Source organism: Lipotes vexillifer, unplaced genomic scaffold (genome assembly GCF_000442215.2).
Source record: "Lipotes vexillifer unplaced genomic scaffold, Lipotes_vexillifer_v1.1 scaffold771, whole genome shotgun sequence".
Lineage (NCBI taxonomy): Eukaryota > Metazoa > Chordata > Mammalia > Artiodactyla > Lipotidae > Lipotes > Lipotes vexillifer.
This window is the reverse complement of record NW_006774099.1, coordinates 783,007-809,060: the sequence shown is the minus strand read 5'-3', so window position 1 is coordinate 809,060 and position 26,054 is coordinate 783,007. Positions and strand designations below refer to the sequence as shown.

General features: G+C 41.4%; 1 protein-coding gene and 1 pseudogene across 1 annotated transcript in view; both read right to left on the bottom strand.

The window, feature by feature from the left end:
* Window positions 1-3,274: 3,274 nt before the first annotated feature.
* Window positions 3,275-3,797, bottom strand: LOC103085578 (protein tyrosine phosphatase type IVA 1 pseudogene; annotated as a pseudogene).
* A 360-nt stretch (window positions 3,798-4,157) lies between these two features.
* The window catches only part of CCDC81 (coiled-coil domain containing 81), a 49,747-nt gene continuing 27,850 nt past the window's right edge, over window positions 4,158-26,054 (bottom strand). Inside the window, exons 13-19 of the mRNA XM_007448845.1 lie at window positions 23,865-24,037; window positions 22,604-22,682; window positions 22,157-22,377; window positions 15,717-15,842; window positions 13,279-13,410; window positions 4,555-4,700; window positions 4,158-4,513 (exon numbers count right to left, since the gene is read on the bottom strand). Of these exons, the coding sequence (XP_007448907.1) occupies window positions 4,158-4,513; window positions 4,555-4,700; window positions 13,279-13,410; window positions 15,717-15,842; window positions 22,157-22,377; window positions 22,604-22,682; window positions 23,865-24,037 (1,233 nt within the window). The remainder of the gene's footprint in view (window positions 4,514-4,554; window positions 4,701-13,278; window positions 13,411-15,716; window positions 15,843-22,156; window positions 22,378-22,603; window positions 22,683-23,864; window positions 24,038-26,054) is intronic.

Below are 26,054 nucleotides of genomic sequence, written 5' to 3'. Positions count from 1 at the left end.
ATATATATATAGAGAGAGAGAGAGAGAGAGAGAGAGATTTACCTCACACCATATACAAAAATTAACTCAAAATGGACCACAGATCTAAATGTAAGAGCTAAAACTATACAATTTCTAGAAGAAAATATAGCAGAAAAATCTTTGTGACTGATTGAGGAGAGTTCTTAGATACAATTTAAAAGCGTGATTCATAAAAGAGAAAATTGATAAATTGTACTTCACCAAATTTTTTCACTTTTGCACTTTGAAACACACCAATAAGGAAAAAAATGACAAGTAACAGACTGGGAGAAAGTATTTGCAAATTATATATCTGATAAAGGCATTGGATCCAGAATATGTAAAGAACTTTTACAACTCAGTAGGATGACAAAAAAACCCAACTGAAAAAATGGGCAAAATATTTGAATCGACATAGTACTAACAGAGACATGTGAGAGAATGTACACCAAAAGATGTTTAACAACATTAGTTGTATTAAAATTAAAACTACAATGGGATAACACTTCCCACTCACCAGAATCGCTGTAATAAAAAAGACAGACAGTAAGTGTTGGAGAGAATTAAAACCTCTTCTAGCAGGGCTTTGTCTCCTAAGCACTATGAGGTTAAGGGAAATTTCCCTCTGTCTTTTAAAAGTCTTCATTCTAACTCCCCAGCCTCTCATACATAGTCCCAGAACTCAGCAAGTGTCGTTTAGTATAGTGGATGCTGTGGTTGTACCACCCAGATCCCTCTAAAGGTCTGAAACACTTACTCAGGGCCAGCTGCCAGGAGTATTATCAGCTGAAGGCTCACAGTTGCATCCCCCGCTGGGAGTTGCAGTTGACTGAAGGAAGATGCTTCATCCAAGGTTATGCCCTCATCCCCAGGGACAGCCTGCATCCAATGACTGGTTGATTTGAGTCCAAAGGTCCAACCCCCTTGCCACAATTGCAGACATCTCTAAATGGCCATCCCAGCTTCAGAGCTCCGGGAGATTGGCTAAGGTCACTGTTGAAACTGTATGTATCACCATTCAACTTCTGCAGCATCCTGGTTCTCTTGCTCCCTCTCAAGTGTTGTTGAGATGACTCCCCAGTAAGCTTCCAAAGGCAAATCTCAGATTCAGTACCTGTTTCCTGAGGAACTCAACTTGCAACATGAAACTAGCCAAGCTTCTCAATTTTCCAGTCTGTTGCACCAGCCTCACATGACCATCTAAAGCTTTGCTTCTCTTTCGAACTCAACTTGCAACATGAAACTAGCCAAGCTTCTCAATTTTCCAGTCTGTTGCACCAGCCTCACATGACCATCTAAAGCTTTGCTGGGTTTCGCTTTCCCTCAGTAGAGACCCTCTGCAAGAACAAAGACAGATCCTTAGTCTATGTCCAGAATTGGTAAATACCCCCAGCAAACAAAATGGCCACTCACCTCAGGAGAGCTCCTTCCTCTCTGGAATTCCTATTCATCCAGTCTTTGCTTCTTTCACAGCTCCCATATGTCTTTAAACATATGAGTTTTGTAATTTATCCATATTTTTCTGGATGTTGCAGGGAGGGTGTTGGGCTGCCATGACCTACTATATCCTATCTAGAAGTGGAAGTCTCTAGACACAGATTTTCAAAATTCCAAATGATACTACTAACTTTTTTTCCCTTACTTAATTGAATAGTCAGAAAACTTACTTGTGTTATTCAAATATTTTAGAATTTTGATGAAATTATTTATGATCTAATATATAGTCAAATTTAATAAAATATTTCATGTACTCTTAAAAAAATATGGATTCTCACTGTTGGATGCAATGCCCTCTTACGTTCATGGGATCAGACTTGTTAATTGTTCTGTTCAAATCTATAGCCTTACTGATTTTCGTCTACTTGATCTGTTTCTGGAAGAAAAATAGTAAAACTTATCACTATGGTAAACTTGTCAATTTTCCTTGTAGTTCTCTCCATATTTGCTTTATGGATTTTGAACCAATGTTATTTGATATATAAAATTTCGAATTGTTATAACTTCCTGGTGAATTGAAACTTTAATGATTTTCTTTATCTCTAGTAACGCCTTTGCTTCTACTTTTACTAATATTAACAAGGCTATACCATCTTGCTTAGTTTGTCTCTGTCTCCTATAATTCCTTATTTAGATGTTTAAGTTCTTGTAGTAGTTGGAGAATGGTGAATACTGACAAATTATTTCTCCCAGAGAACTACACTTCCAGACACTATGAATATATGGTCGAACTAACACAAATACATACCACCATTTTATCAATTACATAATAAAACAAAGTATCAAATATCCAAATATTGTTACACAGTTCAAAATTATATAAACTATTAGATGTCTGATCAGTTCATTAATAGAAATCCTCTTCTGTTTCGGTTGGAAAGACAAAGAAAAAAATACCACACTTAAAACAAAAATAATAGTAACTTCCAATAGGTATGGCAAATTATAAGAACTTCAGAAATTTTTGAAATGTTTTTGCTACAAAGTATCTTTACCTTTAAAGTTTACTAAATAAAAGGACCTATTCTGTACATCCTGCACAAGACAAAGAGAACATGGAATTTCTAGTATGGAATCCTAAAAATATTCCATAGCCTCTTTCCATTCTGTCTTCAGGCCCTCCCCTCTAAAACTGCATCCCAAGTGTAAACAAAGTAACTGTAAGGCTTTTTTGTCTGAAGATATTACACACATATGCTTCTCTATGGTGTATATTTTACATGAACTTTCAACCAGAGATGGGTGATTTTTTTCAAACTGGAGGTTTTCGTAACAGCACAAAATGAGATTTATAGAAAGACATTAAATAATCACCGTAAGTCTTGGTAAGAATTCAACAAAATCATTTGTTGTACAAACCTGATGCATACTGGTACACGTGTGGGGTGGTAAACATAAAGGAGCAGACAAATAACCATATAGGTCTTACTTGCAATGTTTGAGATGACTGGAGGAATAAACCACATATGGTTTACAGTGCTGTTCCTAATTCCTAGGATTTTAATTCTGTATGATACTAAAAATATACAAGTATTGTGCTGAGTATTTTGGCACCTAATCTCTCAACTTCTTATATATTGTTTCTGGCATGGGGATAGTAGTAAGCCAAACAGAGAGGCTGCAATTCTGTCAAGCTTGTGGATTTTCAGTATTCCTATGGAAGCTTCATTAGACTTGTCATTCATTAAGCCTATTATGTTGGCTAATACGTACGATAAATTAAGTCCTGTCTCAAGTTTGACTTCCAAGGCAACAGCATGAGGCAGGCAGCCAAGTTTTATTGAATGCAACAGTTGTTTCTATGACCACTAGAGTCTTTGAAGCGCAGCCACATTTTAGAACGGTATTTCTCCAAATACAAAAGTTGCTTGCTGTTAAAAGCTCCACGCCGCTTTTGTCTTATAAACTGTACTGCATCTTTATTTTTCATTCCACTTTCAGTGAGTGCCAGGGCAACAAGAACTGGAGTTCTCCCAAGACCTGCAACACAGTGAACAGCAATGCAACAACCAGGTTCTTCACGAAATTTAATGTTTAAAAGACTTAACCAGTCATCAACAGTCTGGTTAAAGGGTGATGAACCATCATCAAAGGGCCAATCCAGAACCTGGATACCTTCTTTCTCCACAAGAGCAGTGTCATAAGTTGCTTCACATACTCTTACTGTTGTGGTAACTCCGTATTTCTTAAGGTCCTCTATAAATTTGTTTAAGGTTGCACTGGTTGGATTTTGTGTAATAAGAAACCTCATGTTCCTGTAATGTGACCTCCACAGGGGCTGGGTGGTTCAGTGGAGCCATGTTATTTTAGTTTAAAACACACACACACAAAAAAAAAAGATACGGTTACGAAAAAAAATTAAATTTTTGAATGCAGAAATGACGTAAAGAAACAGAAGTCTACTCCAATATGCCCCACTCGAAATTCTCAATGCTCTGGATATGCAATTGGGAGTAACAGGAAATGAAATGAACCTCCTAACAAGATGCCATCCTTCAGTTCATAATACTGAGTCAATGGAAAGGAAGAGCACCGAGGTTTACCCCATCCAGGTCGTAATTCCTGTAAAATGCTCTGATGACTTCAATCCCACACTTCTGTGTCCAGGATGACCGCGCCTATGGGGGCTTCTTGGTGGAGTAGCAACGAATTTCTACAGTTCACTTGTCCTCATAAAGGTCGTGCTGTGCCTGACGGTACTCTCCGGGGCCCTTCAGAAACTCCATAAATGCGTGACCAAGAACACCACAGGAAGGACTTAGTTTACTCATTAAAGACTGTGGCCTAATCATACAGCCGGTTCCGTGGTACAGGCGGCGGTAGCGTCGGCTGCTGAGGGAGCTGTAGTGATCGTCGCAGAGCTGCGGCTGCGGCGGGGCTCCGAGCTCTACCCAGCGCAGGCCTCGGGAGACCCAATCCGCGCGCGCCGAAGCTCTCTTGCGTCTCAAGCCCTGCCTTTTATAGCCGGCGTGACGTGCGTTCCTCTTCACCAATCGCGGCGGGGCGTGCCAAAAACCTGACAGCGAGGGCGTGGGGCCCGCCCCCCGCAGACGTCACCACGGCCGCCGCGGGGAGTGAGCTTGTTGGCGTAAGGAGAAGGGCTGCAGCTTGAGCCTTCTCGCCTCCCCGACACCTGCTGGGGAGGAAAGAGGCTGAGGACGGACTTGAGGATGGGAATGGTGGGGGACAAAGCCTGGAAGAGGCTGAAGAGAGACGGAGGGGGGCCAAAACGGGCGGGAAAGGGAAGGTAGTGGAAGAATCCCGCCCATTGACTCTGCTATGTCTTCCTCCACCGGCTTCATGTTTTAGACATGTCATATTGCTAGGCTTTTTTTCAATTCGGTCTGACCAACTTTGTGTTTACTGAAGAACTTCGTCCATTTACATCATTTTATTACATTATATTGTCTTATTCTTTTATATTACAATGTTATTGCTATCTCTGCATCTGTTTTTCTCATATTTTGTGTTAACTGACCCATGTCTATATTTCTTTTTTTATCTTTTGATTTCTTTTGGATTAAGATTTTTCCTCCCCTAAATCCATATTTTCCTTCCACTGTTTTGGAAATTTGTAATTGTGGTTAAAACTTCTTAGCAGTTATTATAGTTTAGACACTGTTCTAAATCTAAATAGGTTTACATAATTTCATTTGATACAACCACCCTCTGAATTAGATACTATTATTTCCATTGTTATGATGAAAACAACTTTTAAACCCTGGGCACAGAAAAGTTATTTGCCCAAGGTCACACGGTTAGTAATTGGCAGGGCTGAGATTTGGAATTCTGGAATTCTGGACCTAGAGTCTCTCTCTAATATGTATGTCTTATTATATACCTTATTCCTATACTTTCAGTATTTAAATGGCTTAGAAAAATTCAAACATTCAAAATCTTTTCCCGGGACCTCCCTGGTGGTCCAGTGGTTAAGAATCCGCCTCCCAGTGCAGAGGACATGGGTTCAATCCCTGGTTGGGGAACTAAGATCCCACGTGCCGTGGGGCAACTAAGCCTGCGCACTCTAGAGCCCACACACCGCAACTACTGAGCCCACGTGCTGTGGAGCCCATGCAGCAGAACTAGAGAGTCCCACGTGCCACAACTACTGAGCCCTTGCGCTCTGGAGCCCATGCGCCACAACTAGAGAGTCCCACCAGCCACAACTACTGAGCCCACACACCAGAACTAGAGAGCCCGCGTGCTCTAGGGCAGCTCGCCACAACTAGAGAGAAGCCTACGTGCCACAATGAAGAGCCCACATGCCACAACGAAGATCCCGCGTGCTGCAACTAAGACCCGACGCAGCCAAATATTTTTTAAAATTTGTTGCCACCTCTTGAAGGAACTCAACATGCTTTAACTATTAATGTTGTCAAGTATTTTTTTTAACCCCACAAATTACATTGTTTATAAAAATCAGTGTTTGTTTAAATTTGCCCAATATGTCAGCAGTTTCTTTGCTCACTATTTCTTCTTGCATCTCAACTCTTTCTTCTAAGATTATTCTCCCTTACCTAAGAGCATCTTTTGGAGGTTCCTTTAGTTCCTATTATATGATCAACTTTGATGTTTTATGTAATCTTGAAAATATGCATTTTCTCACTGTTGAAAAATACATTTTATTGTTGGTAGACTTGTTTTTGTTTTTTTTTAATAAACTTTTTTTCTAAAATTCTTTTATTTTGCCTTCATTTCTAATAGTTCCACTGAGTACACAATTCTACATTGAAGATACTTGAAGATATTCCTTGTCTTCAGGTTTCCTTTCTAACAACTTTAGAATTTTCTAAAATGTCTAGGCTTTGTTTCCTGGCCTATACTTGGCCCATAACATTTTCTAAAATGTCTAGGCTTTGTTTCCTGGCCCATACTTGGCCTATTATGGGCCCCATAATAGGGCCCATAAAGCCCTATTTCTTCCTTCTTTCCTCTTCCTTCCTTCTTTGCTCTTCTTTTTTCCATCCTTCATTTCTTCTTTAATAACTCAGTCCACTACATGGAGGGGAGCAAGGTAGCTATCTGTGCAGTAGGTGCAGACACAGAAGATACTTGAGTCAGGGGAGATGGTAAGGAGGACATTCAAGCAAGGTGTGGGAGGGGTAGTTGCAGCCTAGTACCAGCTGTCAGGTCCCCGGCAGGGTGCAGAGGACATGTACATAGGGGGACAGCAGTGGCGATCAGAGATTACATAAGGGTGTATCCAGTAAGATTACATAAGAGTTTATCCAGTACTACATTGAGAATAATGGGAATCAGGCATCTCACTGTTGGACGGGAGTTATAAATATGGAAAGGGAAAAAAAGTACAATTAGTTGTAGGATTTGGGGTTGGAATTGGTTGTATCTCTGTGAAGTCATCATTTCAATATATAGATATAGAAATATAGATGAGTATGAGTGTGTGTGTGTGTGTGTGTGTGTGTGTGTGTGTGTTTGAATTCCTCAGCTTTATCTACAGAGAGCAGAGAGGGCCTGAAGCAATGACAACCCAATAGCAATGATGAGAACAATGGCACTCAGATCATGGTTTGTTAATACCATTCTCCATTTAAAAAGACTCCTTGGGCGCAAGAGGGAAGAGATATGGGGATATATGTATATGTATAACTGATTCACCTTGTTATAAAGCAGAAACTAATACACCATTGTAAAGCAATTATACTCCAATAAAAATGTTAAAAAAAAAAGTCTCCTTGGGGAAATGGCTGATTCCAGAGGTGGGGCAGAAAAAAATGAGTAGCCTGGAACATCTTAATATGACAAAGTTATGGAAGTGTTCAATAAACGATAGGAATATGACAAAAGGACATAGACCAAAAAGAGCACAGACCAAAGGAGGCTAAAGAAACCTGACAAGTAAATGAAATATGGTATCCTAGATGGGATCTTGGAACAGCAAAAGGACATTGGGGTAAAACAAGTGAAATCTGAATAAAGTGTGAAGTTTAATTAGTGGTAAAGTACCAATGTTGATTCCTTAGTTATGAAAGATGTATCATAGAAACAGATGTTAACAATGGGGGAAAGTGGGTGAGGAGTGTACAAGGAACTCTCTAAAACCATTCTAAGTTTTTTTTTTAATTATTTAAAACAAAACAAAAAACATAGAAGCCAGCTTAAAGAGCTCCCACTGATCACGATTTTTATATCAATGATAGGACTGGATTATTAGTCATTGAATAAAATAAAAATCCTTAGGTCTATACTGCTATAAATAAATAAATAGGGAGAAGCAAACACTTTGCCTTATAGTAGAATGCCAGCTAATAAAGTAGCAGCAATGGTGGAATTAGAAAAGTCTGTATTTAGCAATCATCATAATTAGGCATTTAGCAAAGAAACATCAATAGATGCTAAAACTAGTGGATGATACTCAATGAGGAATGGGATATTACTTTCAAAATACCTACCATGAAATGCCAATTCGTTACAAAAGAAAAAACAACTTGATAGTGGTAAACCTGGCAAGCATCACTTAATCAAATGATCAAAGTTAACGTGACCAGTAATGGGACAGACTGAACTGGGTACCACCTGATATAATGGAGTGCAAGGAACCTAGCATCACATCTGTGATATTCCTGAAAAAAAAAAAAAAACATATCAGCTAAATGTTACACCATTGATTGGATCTTTTTGCTTAAAAGGACACTACTGGGACAACTGGCAAAATTTTAATTGAGTTTTTGGATTGTATGGTAAATGAGTGTTAATTTTCTGATTTGGGTGGTTATATTGTTGTTTTATGGGAGAATATACTTATTTGTAAGGCATTATGCTCTAAAGTATTCAGAAGGGATAGGGCAAATGTCAGCAACTTGCTCTTACTTAGCTCTGGGGATGGGGGGGTGATATTTTTACCATTCTTTTATCTTCCCTGTAAGTTTGAAATTATTTCAAAAATAAAAATTTATCTCTAGCATTAATTTAAATGGCTTAGATCATAGGTAATTGGTTGATGCTTGCTTCTCTGAATTCCCACTTTGTGTTTGCCTCTAGAGACTTGTTTTGCAGCTTTACATTCTTTTAAGATTAAAAAAAAAGCTTAGCTAGCATTGTTAGGTATTTTGTAGATTCTTCCCCCCAAAATTTCAGGATATGGCAGGCTGGCAGTTGTCCACTACTAGCCATTTCCCTCATATTTAGTATCAGAATTCCCTATTTCACTACACACACGGCCACCAAGCTAGAGACTTCATTCCCCAAGCTCCCCTGCAGCATGGTGTGGCCGTGTAATTAAATTTTGGCCAATGGGATGTGGACAGAAATAATGGCACCACTTCCAGGTTATACCACTTAAAAAAAAAAAAAAAAAAAAAAGCACACTTGCTCTCCTGCCCTTTTCTTCCTACTTGCTAGTTAGGAGATGATACCTGGAGCAGTTGTCTTGACCCAGTGATGGAAACCACAGGAGAAGCTAGTACAGCCACCCTACTGTCTGGGTCTATGTACTTCTAGACTGTTTCTTGAGAGAAAAATGCACTTCTGTCTTGATTAAGCTACTAGTATTTGATCTCTGTTATAGTGCTACCCTAACTAATAAAATATAAATGAAAGGACTGAGGTACCACCTGATTTGGGGGAAAGGGGAAAGGAAGAAAAATAACGACTCAAAACCAAAATAAAATGCTTCTGGTGCTGGCCAAGATGGAGTATGGGCACTACAGCATTTCTCTTCAACTGATGTAACTGAACAGATTATAAAAAGCAACTACCTGAGGACTCTGAAGAGGAAACACTATAGCAGGGGGATTGTGTAAGTAAATCAAAACCCGAAGGATGACTGGCGTAGTGACGAATTTACTGGGGAATTTATTCCTCTTCTGGTTTGACCTGAGAGCAATCTAAGATCCAGAACGACACAGAAAGCCTAAACTCAAGAGAAACCCCCTCTTTCTAGCCAGAGAAGCAGGAAAAGGGTTCCATATGAGCTAGAGTATAGAGGGAAAGCCCTTTTTTCCCTTTTTTCCCCCCTCGCTGGTATGCCCCAAGACCAACTGCAGTCACAAAGCTGCACAGTGGCAACAGGAATAGCAGTGGTGGTGGCATTCGAGGACCAAAGACCCTGAGAGGTCCTGTCTTCCTGGCCAGAGGAAGCAGGGAAAGGGACCCCGTGGTCAGAAGAGTGTGGGAGGAATCTCTGTTATTTGTTTCTGTCTTGTCATCCACTAGCTCTCCTTTGAGAGAGCGAAGGGAGCTAAAACTCCAAGAGAAACTCTGGCTTTAAAGCCAGACGACTGGGAATAAGAGACTGGAGAATGTGAAAGGAATTCCAGAGAGGAGAAAGCTGGAGAAAGAGATCCCCTAATTCTGTGTACGAATCAGTACAAGTCTCAGGTTTACTCCCAAGCGGCACACGTAAAAAACAGATCCAAAGAAACACAGACTTTGAGAATCGAACTAACATCACAACGACTACCCACAGAAGGTGAGATAGCACTTGCATCCCGAACGTCAAGATTTTGCTTTGCTCTAAATAAATACTTAATAAATAAATAAATAAAGATCAACATTCTCCAGCGGATTTTCACAAGGTGGGGCAAATAGTTACCTTAGTTTCTTGGGGTACCTCAGAACAAGACAGTCTAGTTATGACAAGATCGGACCTAAACATTCCTCAGTCCCCTGGTCGAATACCATTATAATATTATCTTAACCACTAATGAATTCCAGCAAACTATGGAGTACTGTGAGAGGGAAAAATTAGGTTAAAACTGTGTTTATCAAACTGAAAATTATCTGTTTACACTAGTAGATTGTTAAATCAATTCTGTTCAGTCTAATCAGAAAATTTTTAATGAAATAAAATAGAAATTATCAAAATGCATTGCAGATGGGTAAATATAACCTTGTAAAACTTTTGTCTCAATTACACGTGTGAGCACAGGTTCTGTGTTTCAGTATGAAATGTATTTCCTTTATTGAGTCTTACTCAAAAAGTTTTGAAAACTACTGGAGTATGTGCTTTCTAACAGCCATTCCAATTCTCATCTCACTATTTTTATGAAGAGTCAAAAAGGATGGCAAAAGTGGACATAGTTCTCTAGAACTGAAAGGGCATTTTCAAAAGCAAAGTCCTACACTTTGCTCACTTTTGATAACTTGAGCTTGTTATAACATTGAAGGAAAGCCATCCAGAGCAGGAGTTCTTAACCTGTGGTCCAGGTGATCTAGGAAAACTCTAATTATATGCAAAATATTGTATATGAAAATGTGCATATTTTTAGGAAAGAGTCCAGATTTTCCATCAGATTCTCAAAAGAGTCTGTGACCGTCCAAAACATTAAAATCCACTGAAATTGGGCATCCCTTGATACATTAAGCTGGTCTGGCAGTGCCGTAGTTCCAGAAACGACAGAGCTTGATGATAGTAATTCAAATTGATTTAGAAAAAGACATTCTAATTTGAGTCTGGCCTCATAACAAGTTTGAGCTAAAACAATATTAGCAGTTAAGATCAGTGAAAAAGATATCAAATTAGGAAGACTTGCTCAAAAAAAAAAAAAAGACTGTGCATTCTTTATTGTATGAAATCAACTGTTTTATTGAAAGACTGTAATAAAATTTGATTCTTAAAATGGTTGAATGATTTTTTAAAATTAGGTTTTATAACCTAACTCACATAACCATGTCTCCATCTTAGCGTCAATAGACAGGAGCACAGGGCTTTTTTTTTCTTCTGGCTGCACGGCATGCGGAAATCTTAGTTCCCCAACCAGGAATCGAACCCAGGCCCTCTGCAGTGGAAGCACGGCATCTTAACCACTGGACTGCTGGGGACGCCCAAGCACAGGGCCTTGACATCTATTGCCATGACCCCTTGTCACTCTTCACCTAGCTATTTCCTGTTTCTCCTTAAAAACTCAGCTTAGGCCTCATCTTTTCCAAAAGCTTTCCCTGTCAGGCTAACCTGACTGCAAGGACTCCACCTTACTCTTCCATAGCAAGAAATGCAAAGCGCTATCAGGTATCTACCTTGTTACAGGGAGATTTTCTAGTAACATCTCCCCTCTGCACTACATGGTGAATGCTCTGAAGGCAGGCAGGGACTGATGAGGTCTTCATCTCCAGGTCACTAGCTTGGTGCCTGGCACACAGTAAGAGTCAGTACTGCTACCTATGGTAATAAATTATAAGGTCAGTTCCTACAGTAAAAACGTCTATGAAGTTAGATCTTTTCACCACCTAAACATATCAAAATTGCCTAAAGTCTTTTTTTTCTTTGACAAAGCAGTCTATATTTTTAAAAAATATTCATACAATACTATTGTAGTGATTTATTATATATTAGAGACTGAGAAATACTCCAAGGATGTAGCAGGGATGCATTTCAAGCAAGTCAAGCAGTCCTGGGGAAAGGCTATTGTTTTAAATATGGCTTGGCGGGGATGGGACCTGCATGGAGGGATCTTCTGAGGAAATGGAAGAAAGTAGTAATGTGGGGAGTGGTGGGGGCAGGTTTCAGACAATTCCAGTCACCAGGGAGCATACTTGTTTCCATAGAAAAAGATAACATTAGCAACAAAATTTGCCCAATATCAACTTGAGTAGACTACTTTCCCCTTAACCATTCAGGGCTCAAAACACTCCTATTTTGTATCTGGAGTAGGGCAAAATAATGTCTCGATGTGGCAGGTAGAAAGCAAAGCGTCTAAGGGACTTTCTGGCCAGCTTTCATATCTCAGAAATCTAGACATCACTCTGCTTTGTTAATTGTTGCACCTGAGGTGGTAGGACAGGGCAGGGAGAGGAAAGACAAAGGGTGAAGGCAAATGAAGCAAGTTGTGGTTGAGAACACATATACCAGAACTGAAAACCAGTCCCTCAACAGGAAGCTATTCCTCTTCCACCGCACATACAGCTTAAGAATAGATGCAAGGGAAGCAATGAGAGAAGATGGACCCCGGCAAGGCAGCCAGGCTCCCCTCACAGGACACAACAAACCTACAATCGATCGTGGTGCAGAAATGCCTGGATGGTGGAATGGTTGGCCGGAAGATCACCAAGGGAAAAATATGCCCTGAGGTCCCAACAAGTCCCCGGGTGTGTTATCAGCTAGAAAATTCAACAAGCATTGCACTGGCCACTGGAAGCAAATGGCCTAACCTACCTTTGGGAGGGTCACACATCCCCAGGCCTGGAAAAATCGAGGGCTGGGGGAGGGGTGGTAAAATTCACCACTATGGGTCTTCCGTGGTGGCGCGGTGGTTGAAAGTCCGCCTGCCGATGCAGGGGACACGGGTTCGTGCCCCGGTCCGGGAAGATCCCACATGCCGCAGAGCGGCTGGGCCCGTGAGCCATGGCCGCTGGGCCTGCGCGTCCGGAGCCTGTGCCCCGCAACGGGAGGGGCCGCAACAGTGAGAGGCCCGCGTACCGCAAAAAAAAAAAAAAAATTCACCGCTATGAATCGTTATGCCCAAACACGGAGAAAGTATTTATTACGACACTTCATTATAGGTGAGGAAAAGATGAAGTTTCTTAGACAAAGTCACAGAGGGAGTGGCAGGGCTGGGTCAGAAACACCCCCTCAGCCAGAATGAAGCTGGGTGCACCTCCCAGGCCCGACTGCGGCAGGGTTGTCTGGGGCAGGATGGGAGGAGGACAGGTGGGGAGAACCTGTCTGTGGGAATTTCCTCTACCCCTGAAAGCACCAAAATGGCACAATAATTTTTTCTCCTCTAAAGTACAAATATGTAGTTTCACCATCACCTCTGCACGTTTAAAAAAGAAAAACCTTCCCTAGGAAAAGCAGGCCCAGACGTTGGGTTTTATACAAACAGCAGGGAGCCGTGCATGTACTTGTTCAGGGGCCACAGGTTGCTCTTGCCCACGTTGGAGGGTCGCCTCTGGCACTGCTTGCACCGCCGATACTTCTCACACTGGTCCAGGAGGAAGAGCTTGCTGGCGGCCCTGTGGAGAGGCAGAAGAAGGGGTCATTCGCCGGCATCCCCGAGTCCTTACTGGGTGCCTCGCCTGGAAGCCGGTGCAATGGAAGGGATACAAAAGAAAAGTCACACCTGCTCCCTGCCCTCCAGGAGCTTACGGCCCACCTGTGATTTCCCACCTGCAGTCTCTCCCCTCTATGCTGCTACCTGCTGCTCCTCCTTCCCTAGTGAATAAAAGGCTCTGCGTGGTGCCTTCACAACAGTCTGACCCCAGCCCTCCCCCCACACCCACGTAAACCCTCAGAGAACACAGGACTTGCCCAAGGTCACTCAGCCAGCGTGAATGGGATGGTGACTCCAAAGCCTCAGTATTTGTGGCTTTGTCCCATGGATGCGCCTTTACCTGTCAGGCTTCCCGGGAGACAGCATTTGAGAGGGAGATCAAGCCATTAAGCTGCTGGTTAAGTTAACACCCCAGCAGACAATGAAGCGTAGACTTCAATGGAAAGTCCCAGGGGGCAGAGGCCTCTGGAGAGTTAAGGGCAGGAGAGGAAGTGAAGACGTAGAAAAAGAGGACAAAAGCAGCTAGAAGCAGAGGTGAAGGGATGACAGTGACTGGTTTTCCACTTCAACAGTTTTTCTTGATTGTGCAGGATGTGCACAATCCCTGATGTGTTCCCCTACATTATCAAAATTTCTACACGGTGGGATTCTGTAAAAAGAAGCATCAATGACAGGCTTCAAAGGAAAAAGGACAATCTTGGGAGATTGGGATTGACATATATACAGTAATATGTATAAAATAGATAATAAGAACCTGCTGTATAAAGAAAGTAAAAATAAAATAAAATTCAAACAATCAAAAGAAAAAGAAAAAGGACAATCTTGGCAGTAGGCAGGGGAAGACCTACCTGGCTTGCCTTGGCGATGGGACCGAGTATCATGAGCTAACTGCATACAGGTGAACCTTGTTTTCGCTTCTGCTTTGTTTTCTTTTTAACGCCAACCAATTCCTCCTTCCTACGTGCTGTCCATTTGAGTCCCTGCCCACAACTTGGCCTAGGTCTTCAGGTGAGAGGACTGCTCTGCCGTGTCCGTGGAGCAGCTGGGCTATCCTGCCACTCAAGGTTATGTCACGTCTCCTCTACCCTTTATCACCATGTTAGCCAAGCCTTCTTCCAAAATCCAACTAAAATCTCCCTCCCTGACGCTAATCTCATTGCCTTCTACCTTCTTTCCCACAACATGGAGAAAATGGCTTGAAATGCCCAATTCCCCTTTCCCTTCCTCTTCCCTAGGCCAAACAACCTCACTTCTCCTTTGGAACTTATTTTCCACATCATCTGTCATACTTTCATTGTCACAAAATATGGGTTCTACCCATTAGAAAGACAGGTGAGAAATGCCTTAAAATCTAAAAGGAAAAGGAGAGTTTCAGATCAAGATCCACTCTAACAATTTTTTCTATGATAAAAATTCATTGATAATTGGCATATTAAATATTATTTTGGTGTATTCAGGTTTTAATAACATTTGATTGCCTAGACTTTGTTTCTTCAAGTTTTCAACATTCTATGAAATCATACCTTCCATTTGTAAAGTATTTTAATTTTTTAAAGTGTAATAATTTTCCAACTCTTTATTTGATCCCCCAAACCCCTGTGGTAGCCAAGCCAGGCAAATGCTTACTTTCCCCATCTTAGAAATAAGAAAAGTAAGGCAAAAAGATTAGCTGCCTCTCCAAAGTTAGTGTTAATTCTCCAAAACATCTGGATTCCCCAACTCTAGATTGTAAATAGATAGCTGGGGAAAGTAAGCATGGATATAATACATTTCAGGAAGACACTCTTGGTTGGGCATCTCACTCTTTCAATTGCCAATCTTACCCACAACCCCTTGACTCTGCTCTTACGAAAGCATCCCATAAGCCTTAGATGTGTTCAGACAGAAACACTTTCTTCCTATTTCCAGCTAATTGTCTCCAAAGAGAATTCCCACCCTCCTTCCCACACAGCCCCAGGCCTCCCTAGCCTCCACAAAGCGAAAATGAAGCTACTACACAGAGGCAAAGATTAGGGCAGAGATGGCAAATATATAACATGCAACACAGCATTCTCCATCCCATGTCCACAACAGACATTTCTAACATACCATAGCAGTATTTCCCACTGAACCCAGAATTCTTTTCTCACAAAGGTCTCTAGGCAGCCACCCCTAATAAACTGAAGCTGACACTTAAAACCTATCCACCACCCCAGGATTAGAGGAAACTAACAAGATGCAGAGGGGATTTTCTCTGCGAACGAAACTTCAGGAGCAATCAGCTACTACCGCTCAAAAGCCTTCTCTTCCAGGTCCCGCTGCTTCTTCAAGACAGCACTCCTTTCCCAGTCATCCTGTAAGTTTTGGTAGATTCTGCTCACTCGCTCAGTCTCAGCATTTCTGTCTGCCAAGTGCCTAGAGAGAACAGAAGAGTCTGAGATTCCATTCATAATACTGGGAAGGGCGTGCACCAACCTTAGGAGCCCCATTCCTTTCATGCTAGGTTAAACAGAAAACCTGGTTTTGTTCGCCACTCTTTGAAAGAGACTAAGGGGCATGAACACTGTAAAAACATAGCGAAACTCCTAGCAAATAATTTGTGGGTCTAGGACCTTTCATCTTCAATCCTGGTTTAAATTAGCAGGATTAAAACCTTTTTCCAATTAACACATTCAGCCTTTAAAGCCATCAATTTCCTTTGAGGCTAATTTAACTGATCTGAAGATTCATCTCAAATGGATTTCCTATACTTTGCTTCCTTCCTTTCAGTCCATCCTCTCAGCTGTCAGTAGTCCGCCCACCAGTTCTGCCAGATGTTTTACAAGACAAAGTAGACAGATGTATGAATGAATGGTTAGAAAGGGGGAAAGAAACAGAAATGACAAAGCAAAAGAAAATGAAATCGAGAAAATATCTAACGTTGTGAAGAAGGGTTAAAAAAAAAAAGTGTTTGGTGAAGGTCACGTCATCAAAGAAATGACTGCAGTATAATATCTCTCTTCAAGCACAGTGTTCCAGCATCCCCAATGTTAAGTGTTTCTATTACTGGTCTCTAAACATGTAGTCACTGCTGTGTGAATCACCTTAAACCTGGTTCAATATAAATGTGTCTATTTCTTGCCAAACTGAAACTCTTACAGTCAGTTCTCATTAAATTCTGGAAGGGACTTCACTAAATGTGACCCTTGATTTAGCCTGCCTACTCTGAAGGGTCTTGTGTTACAGGTACCAACCGCCGCTAGGTGTCAGGACCCGCCGATAAAATACTGTAATGTGCTCTGTGCTGGTTCACTTATTCTAAAATAGCATGGCCCCATTATCCTCTAACAAGCATTGATTCAGTAGCTATTGTGCGGTCATTATAAAGATTAAGTAGGATAATATACAGAAAACGCCAATGCCTATCACACAATGGGAGTTCAATGACGGAATGGTACCTATTATATATATTTTTTCATAACCTTTTTTATCTTTTCACTGTTTTTTAAAATTGTCGTTTTAAAAAAAAATGCATAGGGGCTTCCCTGGTGGTGCAGTGGTTAAGAATTGCCTGCCAATGCACAGGTTCAAGCCCTGGTCCAGGAAGGTCCCACATGCCGCGGAGCAACCAATCCCATGCGCCACAACTACTGAGCCTACGTTCTAAAGCCTGTGAGCCAAAACTACTGAGCCCGCATGCCACAACTACTGAAGCCCAGGCACCTAGAGCCCGTGCTCCACAACAAGAGAAGCCACCGCAATGAGAAGCCCACGCGCTGCAATGAAGAGCAGCTCCCGCTCACCGCAACTAGAGAAAGCCCATGTGCAGCAACAAAGACCCAACGCAGCCAAAAATAAATAAATTAATTAAATTAAAAGAAAAAAAACCCGCATAACATAATATTGACTATCTTAACCATTTCTAAACATGCAGATATATAGTGTTGACTATATTTCCACTGTTGTGCAATCAATATCTAGAACTCTTTTCACCTTGCAAAACTGAAACTCTATACCCATTAAACAAGGACTCCCTATTTCTCCCTCCCCCAACCCCTGTCAACTACCATTCTACTTTGTTTCCATGAATTAGACTACTCTAATTACCTTATATAAACAGAGTCATACAGTATTTGTCTTCTTTTTGTGGCAGGCTTATTTCACTTAACATAATGTCCTCAAGGTTCATCCACATTGTAGCATGTGTCAGAACTTTCTTTGTTTTTAAGGCTGAGTAATATTCCATTGTATGTGTATACTGCATTTTGTTTACCTTTTCATCTGTGGTTGGACATTTGAGTTACTGCTATTTCTTAGCTATCATGAATTATGCTGCTATGAACATAAGTGTGCAAATACCTCTGAAAGATCATGCTTTCAAATCTTTTGGATATATACCCAGAAGTGGAATTATTGAATCACATGGTAATTCCACTTTTAATTTTTTGAGGAACCACCACTGTTTTCCATAGTGGTTATACCAATTTACATTCCCACCAACAGCATACAGGGTTCCTATTTCTCCACATCCTTTCCAATGCTTACTGTTTTCTGTTGTTGTTTTTTTAATAATAGCCATCCTAACACATGTGAGGTAGTCTCCCTCTCTCTCTCTCTCTCTCTCCCTTTCCCTCTCTCTCTCTCTCTCTCTCTCTCCCTTTCCCTCTCTCTCTCTCTTTCCTTGCCAGTTCTAGTTTCCTTTATCTTTCCTCTTTATATCATATATATTCACATCTTAATGGTTTTATCTAATACTGAATAGACAATTTTCTTCCTTCCTAGTCTTTTGAATGGTCTAAAAGAAGTACTTATTAAATGTTTCATGGTGTGTGCGGTGTAAGAAAAATATATAATTGTTCTTGTTTTGGACATTTCACAAGGCAATTAAACCACAGATATTATAATCCAAGATAAATGATAACACATTTTATCTTTGCATTTACAAAATCTTATTACACTATTCTGCAAATGTATAAATGTTTTCTTTTCAGAAAAAAAAAAACATAGAAAAAAAAGATAGCCATCTTATCCATGTATGTCACACTGATATACATATCCTAAATAGTGAAAGACATTTTCTTACATCTACATAGGTGTTTTGCAGGGGAAAACATGAACAATTTGCTGACTGCTTACTCCATTCGGACTTCCATAGAGTTGGCATTCCAGCATTCTATATTATTGGAATTAAATTACTAAATTGTGTAATATAAACACAGCCGTATTTTAAATCTCACATTCCTACCTTGCCACCTTTATTCACTGGAGTAGAGAATCCCTGTGTCACAGGTTCACATAAGTAAATATTCAATAAAACATGGAATACCTCTTATCTTGGAGAGGCACACATAGAGTTAAATGTTAAATGACCTCTAGTTCCAACAGCGCAAATGATGACAGCTGACAGTTGAATAAGGGTCACCCCCACACTCTCACAGAGCATGGAAACCATTTGTTAATGAGCAGCTATCTCCTTGTGGTTTTGGTTTGTATTTCCCCAGTGATTACTGATGTTGAGCATCCTTTCATATGCTTTTTGGCCATTGTTATACAATTCTTTAAAGGATAGGTTTAAAAAGTCAGTTTACTTTAAATGCCTAGAAAGTAAGAACACGAAGTAAGATTAGACAGGAAGCAACTAGGATTCTCCCAAGACTACTGGTGGAAGCAAATTGCTATACCTTTTTAGAAAGCAAAGTGTCAGTATCTGGTAGTATTTTAAATGTGCCATACACTTGATCCAGCAACCCCACTTTTAGGAATTTATCCAGGAGAAACAAAACAACCAGTATAAGGAAAAATAAGAAAAATGCTTAATGCAGAATTGTTGTAATAGCAAAATACCTGGAAAGAAAGTGAATGTTCATCAATGGTGCAAAAGTTAAACTATATAATCCATATTATAGATAGTATGCTGTTATTAAAGAAAAATGAATTTCATATATAGGTACTGACCTAAATACAAATTAATGACACATTATTAGGTTAAAGAAAGGTTTGGTTGCAGAGTAATATGTAAGATTTCACGGGCCTCATTTTCATTTACAAAAATGGAAGGAAAAATACATATGTGTATATTGTTTGAATATATTTATAAAGAACAGGAAAAAATGTAGAAGGCTAAACGTAACACGGACTACTCGGTAGGGGAGATTATTAGCCTTTTTTTTTTTAATCTCTCCACTAACTGACTTAATGAGCATGAACTGTTATATTTTTTTAAACAAAAGCAGAAAAGTTTAAAGCAAAAAAAGTAAAACAAGTAAAAATACTTCAGCAGGCCTGTTTGGATCCCATAGACTAAGTCATTCCCTCTGAAAGAAAGTGACCTTCTAGTTGCCACAGGAAGACCTAAGATCACATCTTGAGATGGACCGAGGATGGGCAAGTTGGAAAAGAAAAGAGAAGAGAATATGGAATAATCAGTAAAGGATATAAAAACAAAAGACAAGGATCTTATCCATATAAAAACGGGGGTTTACGACCAGAACGCCAACAAAAGAGATAACCAGATAACGACCATAGTTTGTATTTGATCAGAGCTCTGAAGTTTCCAGAAATGCTCTCACATACATAATCTCATTTAATCGTCATAGAGAGGATAGGCAGGGTGGGTGTGATATCCTTATTTTTCATATGAGGAAAAGAGAGCTCAAAGACCCCATGTGTGATATGGTCCAGGTCACACAGTCTGGAAGTGACAGAGTTTAAACCCTCCTAACTCCATGTTCAGGAGAACAGCCAGAGAAGCTAAGGAGCAGAGGAGGAAACTGCGATAATCTCCTCAACACATGCAAAGGGTCCCAGATCTGGCTGTGGCAGCATTCACGGAAAGGCAGAGCCACTGCGGGGCAAGGGGCAGCTGTTTGCTGTGAAACAAGCTCCTTACAAGAACTTCTTCCTTTGACCCTTAGCCACCTTGGAGGTAGATATTAGTAATTCTCCCTAATAACTGATAAGGAAACCAATGCCCTCAGGGGGCTGTAACCTGCCCAATCCCACACAACTAGTAAAATGGCAGAACCGCATATCAATCTATGAGAATGGAGACCGGAAGTGGTCTTGGAGACCCCAGGTATTCATCCATTCAGTGAAAGATCATGGAGAGGTGGGATGGGGGATCCCAGGGAGGGGCAGGAGCAGCCTGGGAAGCAGGGGTGCACTTGTGGGACTTGGGGCAACAGCTGTTAATCAAGAAGTATGGAAATATTTCAGTATTTTAGCAAACAGTACAGACACACAAGTATACATTGCCCTGGGCTGATGCAAGACTCAGTCCCCCATCTGATTTGACTCCAAAAGCCGTGCATTTAACTACTCTCACCTCTCTACCCCAAACCAACCCCACCCTTATCACAATATCCTCCCACCTTCACCCAATTATTCTACTCATATATTCCGGTCTGAACCTACTTGCTATAGAACATAACAGATCTTTGCACCATCCCACTGACCACTTATAAAAGTTATAAAATTTTAATATAATAACTTTTTTTCTTTTTATAAGTACAGCTGCCTTTTTAAAAGAGGAGATTCCTTTGAAGAGAAGCCCTCTTGGAACTCCTGAGAACTTTGATCAAGTATCTGAAAATTGCTGAACATCTACAAAGAAGAAACTGTAGTTCTCTGTGGCAATCAGAGGGTGGAAGCGGGAGAGTAGGAAACGTGGGAAATGGGAAGACAAGAGGAGCCGGGGAGATGTTACAAGGCTGAGGGCTGGTCAGGATCTTAAAAAATTCCCCATTTGTGGGGTAACCAATGGGTACTTTAAAACAGTGGGTGTCTGATGTTTGAGTTTAAAGGTATTGTGCATTGCTATGGCATAAGGTCCTCCTCTGCCTACCCTGACACCTTCAGCACCCCTGCACCAGCAAACATCAGCACAGCTTACTACATGCGCAGTTCTCTGAAGAAGGGGTTTAGTGGAGGTTGAGAAAGGGCCTCAGTTTCATGTTTGTGTCCACTTGAGCAGGACAGCACATTTGTGGCTCACATTGTGTTTCCAGGTGACAGTGCTGGGGTGGACAACTCTTTTCAGACATTGTCCTATAAAGGGAAAGAAAACTATGGAAAGGTAAGTAGAGGGAGCAGTGGGATCGAGAGAGTTTGTTTGTAACTTATGGTTAGCAAAGGGGAAAGGGGGTGTGGGAGGGATAAGTTAGGAGTTGGGGATTAGCAGATACAAACTGCTATAAAGAAAATCGATAAACAACAAGAGAACTATATTCAACATCTTATAATAAACCATAATGGAAAAGAATATGAAAAAAGACAATGCATTTGGAATTAATTATTGTTTATCTTACATTATATATGTGTATAAATATGTTTATATACACATGAATACATAATATTCTTTTAAAAATGAGTTTGTTTTTAATTTAATAACTTTGCGGGGGGTGCCTCTCACTGTTGTGGCCTCTCCCGTTGCGGAACACAGGCTCCGGACGCGCAGGCTCAGGGGCCATGGCTCACGGGCCCAGCCGCTCCGCGGCATGTGGGATCTTCCCAGACCGGGGCACGAACCCACGTCCCCTGCATCGGCAGGCTGACTCTCAACCACTGCGCCACCAGGGAAGCCCTAATTTAATAACTTTTCTTCATAGGGTGAATTGTGGGGATGAAATGAGATAAAGCACATAATAAGCTTAGAATAATATTTTGTACATAGTAAGTCCTCAATGTGTTCACTATCATGATTGCTTCTCTGGAGGGGAGGGGAGGAGGAGGAAGGATCCAGGGTGTCTTACTCTTTGTGTGTCCTCTGAAGCATCAACAAATCCCACTTTTGGTCCACCAGCTGGTGCAAGATGGCTGTCTTCTTGCGGTTAGCAGCTGCCTCCATCTGGTGCTTCATGTAATTCTGCTCTCTCTTTCGCTGTTCCACCATCAGCTCACCCTCCTCCTTACCAAAGATGGGCTCAGAAGAGTCTGGCTCAAACATGGGCAGCTGGGGGCGTTTGTTCTTTATCTGAAGCGGGGACACACATAATGCACATGATAATTATACCAGGGAATAGACTTAATGCACAAGGCCATAGCATAGTAAAAACCAGCACCTCAGAGGAAAGAACAAGGGCCTCAGAACCACCAAATGGATAACACATAAGAGTATTCGTAACGTTACAGGATTTATACATATTTTTAGAATGCTATTGAAACCCTGCAAAAGTTTAAAGGAATAATTGGCCCCTTACCTGTGCATCCAAAGCTCTCTTGTAACACTGTGTTTCTTCCATCTTATCTTTTATGTATTTGGCTCTTTGCGCAGCAAGTCTGGCAGTTATGAATAAGAGAAGGTGGGACCACAGTTTGTTATAGAGTGTTTAGTAATACAGATTAACATCAACTAAACATGTTTAATAAATATTAATAGGAATAAGAGCCTGATGAAAAGTGATATTTCCTTCTAGGAGCTTTCATTTTAAGAAAGAAAAGAGTAATTCAAATTCATAGGCTAGTGGACAATGTGTTGGACAGGGATGGATGGGCAGGTATAAGCAAGTGACCAACCATATAGTCCAAATGCACTACCATTAAGACAGGCACCCCTCCTCCCCCCATGCTTAAAAAAATCTAGATAGGAAAGCAGGAAGTGTCTATGCATGCAATACAATGACTCATCATAAGATTCCTTTTTAAGAAGAGTGGTCTTTCCTATTATGAAATGAATCTATTATATGCAACCTCCACATGATCTGTAAAGTGAATATAATGGAACATATGCATTTTATGGAAATAGTTTTTTGGTCACAGAAACTAGATACTTATTTGTGTTAGGAGTTTCTCTCACACCATAGTAGCCTCCTTAATTGCTCTCCTGACCTCGGTAGCAGAAGTATGGCCCACTTAGGCATATTTGAACTCTGTGGCCCTGACCCTATCCCAGGCCTCAGGTAACCCAAGCAGGACCAATCAGATTCTCTTTCCTGAAAATTTGGAATTGAGACTGAAATTCATCCAACTGTGAGCTGGAATACAGACAATGTCAGCTAAGGAGCTGGGGTGTGAGCAGACGGAAAGCTTTTTTTACATGGGTTTTAGTTCCTGGTTCCAGTCTTCCTGGGTCCCCCATACACTCCTGCCCTCAGGTTCCATAGGACACCCTTCATACTTATAATACAACTCAGCTTTGCCTTGAGGTTACCTGGGAATAGCTGGGAATGAAGCCTGCTCAAGACAAGTCCCTTCCTCCCTCTACCAAGATTAGTGATCACAAAACAATACAAAATGATACTCTGTAATTAAAATGATTATAGACAGCAATCATTACTCTAATGATTTTCCATGTTTCTAACGAAGCGTTAGGCTATGGTACTGGCTGCTAGCTGGGTTAGTTTGCTTAGTTGGTTACAGTTGTGCTAATGAAACTACCAACGCTGATCCAATCCCACATGGAAAGAAGCATCACGTGAACATTCCGAATCCATTTTTCAGAGCATGTCTGGCTAGACTCACTCCTCTGTCAGCTGCACTTGTTCCAGGCGGTCCATCAATTCTCTGTTTTGTCTTTGTTTTATGTCCTTTTCCCGTCTGTGACCCATTTGTTTCAGGAGACTTTGGGAATATTCCTCTTGCTTAAAAGCATTAATCTCAGGACTGAGTGGCCGTTTATCAAACAAGAAGGATTTCTAGAATGCAAGAGAAGCAACTCATTTATTCTAGAATACTAAAAAGCAACAAAGAATAAGGGTAATCATTGCAGAAGACTAAAATCAATCAGAAAGCCTTGATTAATTTATAATGTGTGCCCAGACCTCAACACATTGACCAGCTAGTGACCCACAGAATCATATGAGTATGCTCAGGGATGAATCTGAGCAGAGCTGACCAAAGCCCCATAACTGAGAGGGAGATGAAAAAGGACTTCACAGAGTAGGCCCTCCGCTAGTACTTACAACTTGCATACTGAAAGGAGGAGGAATTCTGAGTGAGTGCAGAAGCATGAGCAGGGACTGCGAGGAAGTGGAAGAGGGAAAACTGAGCTCCTGCTCTGGGCCTAGCCACGCTAGACACTGGGAACCCAGCCGTGATCAAGAACAGAGATCCATAGAGAGCCTCACGCTCATTGAGCCTGCATCCTTGTGCACGAGACAGACAGCCAACAAGCAAACCACACACAGATAATTTAAGGTAGTGACAGGTACTATGAAGCTCTTCTCATAGCGAGTGTCCGGGTGGGAATGGGGCTAAACTGGTTATAAGGGAAGGCTTTTATTAGGGAGGTGACTGAATCACCTCCACTGCAAATATCAGGGGACCGGTGTCCTATACAGAAGGATCAGCAAGTGCAAAGACACTAGATGGAAACAAACAGAAAGAAGGTCTTTGTGGCTGAGGCATAGTGAGCAAGGGGAGAGTAGAGCAGGTGAGCTCAAAGAGGGAGACAGGCCAAACCAGGAGGACTTGATAAGTCAAGGTAAGGCGTTTGGATTTTATTTTAATTCAGTGGAAGGCCATTAGAGGCTTTAAACCAGAGAATGATCTGTTTTGGTGAACAGTTTTACATAATTTTTTTTTTTTGCGGTACGCAGGCCTCTCACTGCTGTGGCCTCTCCCGTTGCGGAGCACAGGCTCCCGACGCGCAGGCTCAGCGGCCATGGCTCACGGGCCCAGCCGCTCCGCGGCATGTGGGATCTTCCCAGACCGGGGCACAAACCCGCGTCCCCCGCATCGGCAGGCGGACTCTCAACCACTGTGCCACCAGGGAAGCCCCTTGGTGAACAGTTTTAAAAGATCACCTTGGCTGCTGTGTGGAGAACAGATTGTAGGAGGGCAAGCAGCGAGCCGACTAGGAAAGTAGTGCAAAAGTTGGGCCTTCTGGGACTTCCCTGCTGGCAAAGTGGGTAAGACCCCACGCTCCCATTGCAGGGGGCCTCGGTTCGACCCCTGGTTGGGGAACTAGATCCCACATGCATGCCGCAACTAAGAGTTCACATGCCACCACTAAGGAGCCCACCTGTCACAACTAAGACCCAATGCAACAAAATAAATAAATGATTTTTTTTTTTTTAAAGTTGGGCCTTCTCATGTGACTTGGATTAGAGTGGTGACATTGATGATGAAGAGACAGAGAGAGATATTGGATAGCTTTTGGAGGTGAAGGCAAGTGGGCTTGCAGATGGTTGGATGTGGGTGACTGAGGAGGAGTAGTCTAGGATCACTTTTAGGTATGGGGTTCATGCAACTGTCTGGCTGGTGATACCACTTGCTAAAATGGGAAGGCTGGGAGAAGAAAAGTTTGAGAAGGGGAATCAAAACTTCTGTTCTGGTCGTTTTCACTTTAAGGTATCTACCGTTATAACAAAGAGGAGATACAAAGTAGGCAGTAATAAATATATAAGGTGGACCTTATATCTATCTAAGAGGAGAGAGAGAGAGTACCTAAAGCTCAAAAGCATGGTGCCCCCTCTTCCTCCTTCCCTACTGCCCCTGCCTGGAAGGTTTTTTCCTCCATTCACTTTACCTAACTCCTGTATGCCAGGAAGTCTTCTCAGATCTCTGGTCTGGGTTAAGTGACTCTCCTCTTTGCTCTGTTCAAAGATTTATCATAGCATTTAGTATATCACACTCTTGTCTCTTTAAATCTCTTTCCCCCACTATCCTGAGACTTTAGAGAGGGACCTTGTGTTATTCATCTTTGTATTC